Below are 10,931 nucleotides of genomic sequence, written 5' to 3'. Positions count from 1 at the left end.
AGAGAATGAGAGATTGCTGTGACTGAAGGTTTAGAAGGCTGATAAAACAGTTTTAAACCAGCTTTAAACTTTACAACAAAACTTCACTAGATTGATATTCATTAACAATACACATTGCTAATGGCTAGTTCTTAGTCATTCCTAGTGATTACCACTGCATATTCAAAGCAATTAGTCTGTAACGATCTCTTTTTAAATTAACTGTGAGCACGAAGTACCACAGAGCTGGTGCCATGTATTTAGCACTGATAGCTATGGTCCTTGATGGCGAGATGTTAGAGGCTGTCACAGGTGCCTTTTCTTGTTGCTTAGGAGTTTTATTCCTCCTTTTCAGCTTTTGCTGCTGTTGAAAGAAAAGCAGGGTGGTTTTTTTCCCCCAAAATCTCAAGGTTGCACTTCATCAGTGATTAATAATTGACCATCACTGAGTTGCTTACAGTTCTGGGGCCTCTCCTTTCAACCTGTGCCCGTATTTTCAAGGCCTTTGTTCTTATCTCCCATCTAAGCTGTATGGCATAAGAAGAGGCACCTGGTACCCAGCTGTAGTTCATACAAGTTCTCCTAATAGTTTCACAAGCATGAGAGGTCAGAATTTGGGCCTTGCACATTTGGCATAGAAATGCAGTTGGCATAAGGCCTGAAGCCTGTTCCTAGCAGTGACAATACTATTTTTACTGAGCCACTTGGTACAAAAATGCATATACCTTGTTTACTATGCTTGCTTATGTTTGGGTTCATAACAAGCTAATAATTAAATACTACTCAATCTGCTGCTACTTTTATGTGTGCAACAGCTTCTGCTTTGGCTATAGACAGTTATAAAACTGTAGAGCTAGTGATGAGCAGTGCATTCAACTGATGAACAGTCGAATCCTGACTATCCTGAGGATAGTCCTGTTACAAGTTTACCCTGAGTAAGTACCATTTCTTATACAGGTACAGAGACCATCAAGTGCTGCATATGTACATACTTATAAAGTGACTTTGCTTAATCTCTTATAGATGATTAATTTTCCTTTTTAAAAAATGAAGAGGAATACATGGATATGTGTCACCAAAATCTGTTCACATGAAGTTTAACTGTTTGTACTCTATTTTAAGCATTTAAAAAAAAAAAAAAGAAAAGTAAAGGCTTAAAATGCTGATAATTGTGTGGTTTGCATCCGTGATGCATGGAACACTTTAGCATTGGGATACTTTCCTGATAAAATTCTAAATACCATGTGGGGTTTTTTGTTGTGATGACATAGGCATGGTAATGTTATCCTCCGTAACTAATGGATTAGCCAGCTGTTGAGCAGGATTTTATTAAATATAGAACAGAAAAAAAGTGTTTTTAATGAAGCTGTTTGAAATACTAAAAGTACTAAGATTATTAAAATTCTTATGCCTGTATAAATGGGTGTAAGGTTAGCCCTTTTCCAAAGAAATATGCTAATAATTTTTATTAAGGGTAGAGGCAGTTCTGTTTTCAATTGAGGTGTGTTTATCACAAAGGGTGTAACTGGTCTGTTTAAAAAAAACAAAACACCACTGTGTTGGTTCAGTTGTGGTGAGGTTTTGGCTGGTTAGAGTTGAATTTAAGGAAGACCATAACAAAGCTGTTCTTTATTAAAGGGTTTCTTGCCTTGTATATCTTTTCACTTTCACCCTGTTTTTCACACTTGACGTTTAGTTTTGGTACATTAGCTACTCTCAGTAAATCAGGAGGAATTATCTTCCTAACAGTTTCACAGACAGCTTCACAACTATGACATACCCAGTTTCCAGAGGGGTGCTGGAATTATTTCAAGAGTTGTCTTAGAGTGAGACCACCTCTTTCCAAAGCTTAAAAAAAAAAAAAAAAAAAAAAAAAAAAGCCTGTCGTTCGTTAGAGGCATGTACAAATATGTGTTTCCATATCCTCTTTAGATATGACTCCCATTGTGCGTTTTGAAGACTAGACTAGGAAAAGGCCTTAATAGTTAACAGGGTCATCTCCTTTGAGAATATTTATAAGGTAAGGGGGACAATAACGGAAATATTCTTCCACCTTAAGATTGGGAAATGCTTACTTGGTATAGGCAGAGAGATAACTGGTCAGCAGGTACTATCCAAGGTTACAGTAGGCAAATGTGTGTTTATTGCTTCAACTGTTGCTCACTTCAGTTATTAATTTCCTGTCAAAACAGAAATACCACAGAGATGTTTCTGTGCTGCTGTCTTCATGCATTCCACATCACCCCTTGATATCTTCTGACCGCTGTCTGCTTAGATACCAAATAATGAGTCATTATAAGTATGTGGTAATCATTAACCATGGAATAGCTGTGTTGCAGTCCTTGACATCTGTCAAATCTGGGATTAAACATATACCGAAGTCAGTGTGGGTGTGCATCTGGCCATGGAAGCGGTGGGAAGCACAGAGATTCTTCTCCTGTGTACTTTACAAACCTCCGTGGCCACCAGCAGTGCTGTAAAGTTAATTAGTTAAGTACATGTTGTTGGGCATTCATCAAGTTGCTAGTCACTGGAATTGCTTAAATGGCACTAAAAATAGGGCTGGTTTGTGGTGTTTGGGGGAGTTTTTTTGCTCTTAGCACTTGAAATAGTGGGGGCTATTCTTCCATCTGTCAATTAATTTTAATCCTGCCTTATGGCAAAACTTTAATATTTGCTGTCTACCTTCTTACAGTTTTTGAGTGGATTTAATGCCTTTTTTCTATTGATAAACAGAAAAAAAGTCAACAGCTGTATTTAAGTAGATCATTTTCATAGGTTAGACACACCCTGTTTTTTGTAATCATCCTTGTTTCTGTTCTAGAACTTTAAAAAGATGACTGTGAAATACATGCATTTTTTAATTGCTGTTTTTAATGTTAATTATGTTCTGCAGGGGTTTTTTCCTGTACAACTACCCATAAAAAATCATTAGCGCTTGCCTGTTAAAACATGATGGTGATAGGTTTACTTTCTTATTCAGTGTTTTCCACTTCACAAACAACTGATAATTGGGGAAGAAATATTGACTGTTACAACCACAGATCTTATTGCTGTAGAGGACACTGTCAATTCTTACTTGAAATTAAGTCACTGAGGGAGCTAATCCTGACTACTTCAGATTTCTTTTTGAAGTTGTGATGTTGTTTTTAACTATGGAATTTTCAGTATTTTATCACACCAGATATTGCAAAGGAACAGTAAAACATTCAGGTTTTAATGAAATAACAGTACTCTACTTTTTAGTCAGCCCAAGAGTGTCCCAAGGCTATAGTTAAATAAACTGAAAGAAGTAAAACTTCCTTCTGCCATTTCTTGGAAAATTAGCCTAAGTTTATGGAGAGCAGCATTAAACAGAGTCCTTCATTTTCTCTGAGACCATTCATTTTCTTTATTGAGATATTTTAAGTGTGGAAAAAGTCAACTTGAGGGCTTTATAGTCTTTTTCACTGTAGTTGCAATTCATTTTTCTGCACCATTCCTCCTTAAGCAAAAGATGTCTACACATTGTTCTTTTTAGCAACGTAAATGCATGGTACAGTCGCTGCCTTGTCTGCTTTTAGTTTACTATGTAATGCACATTCACATTTACGGTCGATAATAATCAATAATGCTAAATGCACACACGAAACATATTGGAAGATGAATGGTTCAAAAGTATTTCTGTCCCTCTGCAGAACTGCTAGTTCAACTAAAAGCAGATGATCTAAAGGGAATTTTAACAAACAGGGAGCTCTGCTAGCCAGCATCTGTGTAATTATCCTATTAAAACAGAGTAACATCTGCATTAACTGTGCAAGTGCAGAATGGAAGGGAACATTATGTTCTCTAATCCTGTCTGGGAGCATTATGAAGTTAAAAGGATAACATTTTACCAAATCTGTGTTTTAACATGATAGGTTACACTTAATTACCCTTTAATTATCTTTCTTCTTGTTGGGTTTTATGCTAAGGACCCTGCCTCTAGCCTTCATCATGGAGCTTTTCTTGCCTTTGGATTGTTTATGCCAGGTTTTTATCTTTGAGTTTACCATGAAGACATGGTCCTACTGTGTTGTGTTTTTCCCTAGTGTGTGAAAAGCTCCAAGAATATTAATTTTATATACAAAAGACATGTTGTAGCATTCAGAAGTATGTGTTTTGAATTTAGTTGCAAAGAGCAAACTCATTGGACTATGTTTTATGAATAAGGAATAACTATGCATGGCAGAGGCCACACAGGAGCAAGAGGAGATTATTCCAGCCTTTGGACTGCTTGCACTGTAAGCCAGGAGAGTGTATTGGCTTAAATAATGTAGATTTCTTTTTTCCTCTTTACCCCTGAGGGAGTCTGATTTCCTGATCACCTATCTAGCCATATGCCGTAGCTCTTGCCAGGAACTCCGTGCAGTGTCACTGCCAGCTAAAATTACTTGTTTTCTGAGAACTGAATTATGTTGAGAATTGTCTTAAGTTGCTGCACTGGCAACATCACAAAGTTCTGTGTGTACACACAAAAAAAAAATATGTAAAAGCAGCCTTACCTTGAAATTCAGCTTAGAAACCGCTTCAAGCATTGAATTTGATCCAGATGCTGAGAGGTGTTCTACACCTGCTCAGGCGCATCACTCCCTCTTTGTTCTCTTTCCAGTGCTTTTCTCAGCTCCTTTGTGCTCTGGCTAGTACAGTACAATGTTGATACAAATTAAACATTTACAAAGAAAGCGTGTTGTCTACTCCTATTTTGTACCAGTTAGAGTGAAGACCTAGTATAGCTAGCAAAAACTTCTAATATGTTGTAACTATGCTTCTTTTCTTTCCTCTTGCAACAGGATGGAACTGAAATACGGATATACGTTGACTAAGGAGTTGGAATAAGACTGAGTCCTGCTCTGTGATATTTATATACCTGGACCATGAACTTGCTGTTTGGCTTCATGCTTTAGAAACCTTTGTAGTAACTGCATGAAGCTGTTGGGAATCATGGCATTCTCTCCATGGAAGCTGTCCTCTCAGAAACTTGGCTTCTTTCTGGTGACTTTTGGTTTCATTTGGGGAATGATGCTTCTGCATTTTACTATTCAGCAGCAAACACAACATGAAAGCAGTTCAGTCCTGCGTGAGCAAATTTTGGATCTCAGCAAAAGATACATCAAAGCGTTAGCCGAAGAAAATAAAAATGTCGTTGATGGGCCTTATGTTGGGACAGTGACAGCATACGGTAAGTGTGTGCTCTAGATTACATGATAATCTGATTAAGGTTTTTTCTAAGTTGTCCAAACATTTTACTTCATAATGCTGCTCAATTGACAGTGCTTTGCACTGTGGATTTTCTGCACAGATGGAGAAAACACTCTTCACTTGTGAGTGTGAAATGGGACAAATTTTACATTTCCAGTCACTTGGAGATGAAGTTGTCTGCTAATTTTTACTACATCTGTCTAGTAGCTATATCTGGTATGCCTCAGGTTATTTGCTAGAACTTCATTTAAAAAAACTTTTTTGCTGTTCTTGAGAAAGTTGGGAGGATTTTCGGTTTGCGTGTCAGTGATCTGAGAAATCCCTTGTGGAAGAAGAACTTGCCTTAATGAGAAAGTGGAGCCCTGCTATGTTTATTTCTTCTTCTTTCCCATTTCATGTCTTCGTTCAGTCAATTTACTTAACGTTTATGTATCTGGCATAAGCTTAAATTAAGCTTAAATATATTACATTTGCCTCAGGGTAGAGAGCTCTCTCTGTGAGTTTCAGTGCTTTGTTCGGCAGTAAGTTTTAACGCTTGCTCTCTCCCATGTTGTACAACATGAGAGTTGAGTTCGTGTGCATGTGTGAGAGAAAGCACGCAGAAAAGAACAAAGCATATTGCCGGAAAAAAAAATATCCAGGTTCAGGTTAGGTGTGGCCCTTTTTCAATCTGATAAGATCACATCATACACCTTACTTGTTTAGCATTTTTTAAACTCTCTTTCTTTCCTACTTACCTATGAACTTGCAGGCTATCTGGAAAGTTAATGGCTAATTAGTCGTCTAGATTTGTTTCCTTTTATAGTTGCCTTAATATTCAGCTCTGAAGAAATTGGATAGATGTCTTTTGTAGGCTTAGACAAAGAGTAAAGACTAGGATGCAACAGATAATAGCTCCACCTTTTTCTCTAGTTTTCTCTTAATACTCTTTACTTTTTGGTGCATGTAATGAAAATATCCTGCTGGGAGATTCTCTTGATGTCTTGTTTCTTTTACCACTCTTTTCCTCTAAAAAAAAGAATTTTTGAGTTGCATGAAGGTGCTTGCCTGTTAAGGCTGAGATTATCATCCCAAGCATAGCTAACAATTATATTGCTTTGTTGCTTAAATAACAAGCCATCCTTATTCTGTAACTTCTACTGATTTGTGACTGCATGTTGAACTATACTGGTATTGTAATCTTACAAAGCAACGCAAGCTAAATAGACTGATACTAGATCAATATTTAGATTGAAGACCTCCAAGCAACTAGAGGTCCCTAAGAATTGTGTGCGTAGGCTTAAAACAAAACCCTATCGGCTATATAGCCATCATCAGTGTTCCATTATCTTGTAAGGGTGCTTGATGGTAGGTGAATTGAAGAAGAAAAGAACCACAAAAAACAGTATGTCTCCAGAAACTGAAGGGTAACTGCATTAATCTGCACCCCAGCTAGGTCTGAGAGTACAGGATATGCTTAATCTAAGATCCCCCTGCAGCTTGTTGCCTGTGGCATTCATTTCCTGTTCCAAATCCCGCTGAGGAATAAGTTGACTTGTCGCCAAACAGTGGTCAGGTTCCCCCGGAGAAGTTAAACTGCATTTGAAAGTGGGTGAAATAACTTTGTAATGCTTCTGTGAAGGTAAAGCTGAGTTTTGTGTAGAAATTTCAAGTTCCACAGCCAAGAAGAATTTTAAGTTTAAAGACAAGTTTGGACAGGTGTTTTCAATTAAGGAGTTTGGAAGGATGCAAAATAATGGTCATATATTTATTTAAAATATTAGAGGGGAAGTGCTATGGTGAGTGAATAAAACCATATTAAATAATACTTAATGAAACTAAGTAATATAATGATTACTTAATAAGTAAGTAAGTTTGTCCTGTTTGGCATACCAAATGATTTGTTGATAGCAAATGATCGGGTTACCTGTTCAGGAATAAACACATTAATGACTAGTGTTAATGATAATGGATAGAAGCGGGTTCACTCTTCTACGAAAATTAATGCCCTTGCTACTTAGCCTTTTTATTTCTTATCCTCTTATTGCTATTAGATAGCACAGTTATGATTTCCATGTTCAAGAATAAGTTTTAAATTTGCTAGATTTGGCTGCTTTACCCACTCAAAGGGTTTTCAGTCATTCCTTAATTGTGATTGCACAACTTGTTTGCTTTTTCACTTTTTCTTTCTACCATGTATTGACCTGTCAGGTAGGCGAATCAAACACTTTCCTTTTAAAAGTTGTAGTCCAAATATACACAGTGAGTATTAGATTTTTATAGCAGTAAACAGTTGTTTTACAAAAATTATTACAAATCTGTGCTTCTGCCTTATCAAACTAGCCTCCAATTGCTTTTTTTGTTCTGGTAAGCAGTCTGTCATATCAGTGTTTCGGTATCAGTATTAAAAAATTACGATGTTTAGCCATTTTTCTCTTTATACTCTGTGTATGCCTTTAAGTATGCTATGTTTCTTCCTCGTTGTTTCCTGAATATTTTTTTTACTACCTTTTTTTCCTAGATTTTTTTCCTCCTTCCGTACCATGATTTTGTTCATGTTAAATGCCTGCTCTGCTCTTTCCTCTTCTTTTCTGTACTATACGAAGTGACTTCTGGAACCCTTTTAAAATAGTCCAGATCATTACTGCTTAAGATTCCATCTTCTGATCTTTAAAGGACAGAGGAAAACACACAGCTATAAAGAAAAAAAATCTACTTTATCGCTCCATGGAATAAATGTAATTCTCCTTTTATTTGGGAAAAAGAATCATAAGCTTTCTAAAAGTAATAGACTTTTCTTATTTACTCTCTCATTTGCACAAGAATTGGGTTAGTCACGGGGAAAAAGATAAAGGGAGCACAAAATAAGTGTGGCAAAAATAAAACTGGTGTTGGGGCAGAGGAATCTCTTCAGATGTATGGAGAAATTTACTATTACAGATCAGAAAGTTATTTGATTCTAAAGTTGTGGAAAGCAAAAAATGAATTATACATATGCACATGTAATTATTTTATGTAATTAAATGGGAAAGTAATGTAAATTCTTAAATACCAAATTCTTTAATCTGAGACAAGGGTAAATGAACAAAGAACAATACTTTCTTTCATCTTCTTTGGCTTGTTGCCACTATAATTATACAGTTTAGTCTGATAGTGGTCTATTTTTCCCCTCTTGCCTGCAGTTCTTTTAGCTTGCCCAGCTGTTTATGTTACTTCTAGAAATCTGAACAAAAGAAAAGGGAAAGAAAAAATATCAGAGAACTCTTTCTGGGTTGTCATTTGATATGCAAACTCCTGTTACTGTATGTTGCTTTCCATGCGAAGGAAGTGCTGTGTCAGACCAAATAGGTAGGTAAAGGCAATAGCCAACAGACTGAAGAAAAGAAACAGGTGATTTTATGGTGGTTTTTGTATATGACAGAAAGGTTGAACTTAACATTTTTTTGCCAGTGCAGAACCTGGTTGTGGTGGAAGAGATGCAGGAGAAGGTTTTTGTACTGGCTCAAAGCTGTCCCTTCTTTTGGGAAGGGGATTTTTTCTTTCCAGGTGACTGAGCATCTTAACAGACTGTTCCTCTGATAGTGCTTGAATATGGATTTAGGTTTAGATTCATTAATATTTAAGCAACTTCTTATTACTTGAGCTACTACAAAGCATGCATTTTTTTGTTCCTGTGTGTGTACCCATAAAGGCACACACTTCACCTTGAATATAGGATATGTATATGATTTGCAGTGTGCTTTATAAAATACACAGGAAGACAAGTTCCACGTCCAGAGAAACTTGTATCTGAGGCTGAACAAAGTAGGGAACGTTCGTGCATAGAAGTGCTAATAACAAAGATTTGCACTGAGAAAGTGTCTATATATATTCTAGTCTCCTTCTTGTATCTATTTTTTGATTCTGTCTGACAGTGTGCACTGCATTATTAAGCAATTTAACTTCTCATTTTCGTTTGTAGATTTGAAGAAGACACTTGCTGTCTTGTTGGATAATATCTTGCAGCGCATTGGGAAGCTAGAGTCCAAGGTGGAAAATCTTGTACTTAATGGAACAGGAGCAAACTCTACCAACAATACTACCACTCCTGCTCCCAGCTTAGGAGCAGTTGAAAAGCTTAATGTAGCAGGTGGGTATGGTAATCGTTTAAAATATTTATGCGCTGTTTAATCTGTTTTTTTCTCTCTTGGCTGTAACATGATGTTTCAGTGTTAGATATTTGGAATGTCTTGGAAAACAAAATCCAAAGTCCAGCCTGTATCAATGGCAAACTAAGTCTAGTGGTCTTTTACAAGCTCAGAGGAAGACTTTCTTCTATGGTAACTTGAACACACTGAAGAAAATCAAATTCTCTGCCAAAGGGGTATAGTCTACCTTGTTCATAGTAGATCTTTCATAGTTTAAATGGTTGCATTTTAGAAACGTGAAACTGGGCAGATGTTTTCTCTCTAAGCCTAATTACTTGGGTTGGTATGAATCTGCTCTGCATTTCTACCATATGCACTTTATTAGTTATTAACTGAAAGAAAACATTTATTATGTTCGTTACTGGTTCTGATTTAAAAATGCCCTTCCCTACTCTGCTTCATAGCTTTTACGATTTGACACACAGAGATGACCTACCTGGTACCTTTAGCTTAAATAAATATGTGTTTTAAAACGTCATTTGAAGTCACTAATTTTGTCTTCAGTGAATGGACTGTTCGCTACCCTTACAACTTCTCAAAGCATTTGAGTCATCCTGTGGTGGCCAAATGCCTTGCTGGCCTTTTCACCTGCATGTCTCAGTTCCTTTAGTGTTCCCAGCTGTGAATGTGGTTGGTACACTGAATAAATCTCTTTGTTTATACTGCCTTATCTATTGCCCCGCATTTTGCTCTGCCACAAGTCTAAACAGATACTGGCTGTCCTGACCCATAGGAAGGTCTGAGTCTGCCCTGCTAATGAATGATCTTTTCAGTCCCAAAAATGGGAGCAGAGCAGAAGAGTTAGGGCGACTTGGTAAACAGGTTGATAGCTGTGCTCCTAAGTCTTGCCTGTGCTTGGGTTTCCTGTAAAAATAAATACTTCTGTTGATAGAGTGTTACCGTCTTAAATCTGGCAAATCAGAGAAGCAGATGCTACCTTTGGTAGGGTAATACCACTGAAGGGAAGTCTGGGAGAGCAGATTACCTGAGTACAGTTACCAGCAGAGTTGCTGTGTCAGCTGCTGTGTCCTAACTGCATTTGTCTGTACCAGGTCGTTAAAGGCCTATTACCTCTTGGTGAGACAGACCTTTGTGTCTCTTGCCACATAGTAAAGATACGCTTATAGGCATTTACAACAGCCCTTTGCATGTGTGGTTTAGTACTGCTTGCCTTGTGGTACTTTTTTTTTCCCCTACGTCACTCGTCTTGGTTAGACTGAAGGCAGATTAGAAACAAGGAACTTAAGAGGTATAGGACTTGCAGACTGCTAGTAGGGTGAGCCATGTTGCTACCACAGGGAATACAATGCAAGATCTTTGTTGGAAGATCTTCCACTTCGATGGAAAGTGAGCTGGTAGAGTATTGTTACAGTTTCTGGGCAATATATAAAATGAAACGCATCCCTGTATATTTTCTTTTTGTAGCTGGACAAAAGAGAGACTTGATGCTGTTATTTCAATAGATTTGCAGATAATTGGAAGAAGCATGCTTATGTTGCTCATGCACATATAGGCAAAGGATCATTGTTCTTATCTGACTAGGAAACATCCCTCATTGGTTCTTAG

The 10,931-nt window shown here is 37.2% G+C and overlaps 1 protein-coding gene across 1 annotated transcript in view; it reads left to right on the top strand.

The window, feature by feature from the left end:
* Window positions 1-4,941: 4,941 nt before the first annotated feature.
* Window positions 4,942-10,931, top strand: part of MGAT5 (alpha-1,6-mannosylglycoprotein 6-beta-N-acetylglucosaminyltransferase) — a 77,540-nt gene continuing 71,550 nt past the window's right edge. Inside the window, exons 1-2 of the mRNA XM_009821602.2 lie at window positions 4,942-5,179; window positions 9,140-9,307. Of these exons, the coding sequence (XP_009819904.2) occupies window positions 4,942-5,179; window positions 9,140-9,307 (406 nt within the window). The remainder of the gene's footprint in view (window positions 5,180-9,139; window positions 9,308-10,931) is intronic.

Source organism: Gavia stellata, chromosome 8 (genome assembly GCF_030936135.1).
Source record: "Gavia stellata isolate bGavSte3 chromosome 8, bGavSte3.hap2, whole genome shotgun sequence".
Taxonomy (NCBI): domain Eukaryota; kingdom Metazoa; phylum Chordata; class Aves; order Gaviiformes; family Gaviidae; genus Gavia; species Gavia stellata.
This window is presented reverse-complemented; position numbering and strand designations above follow the sequence as displayed.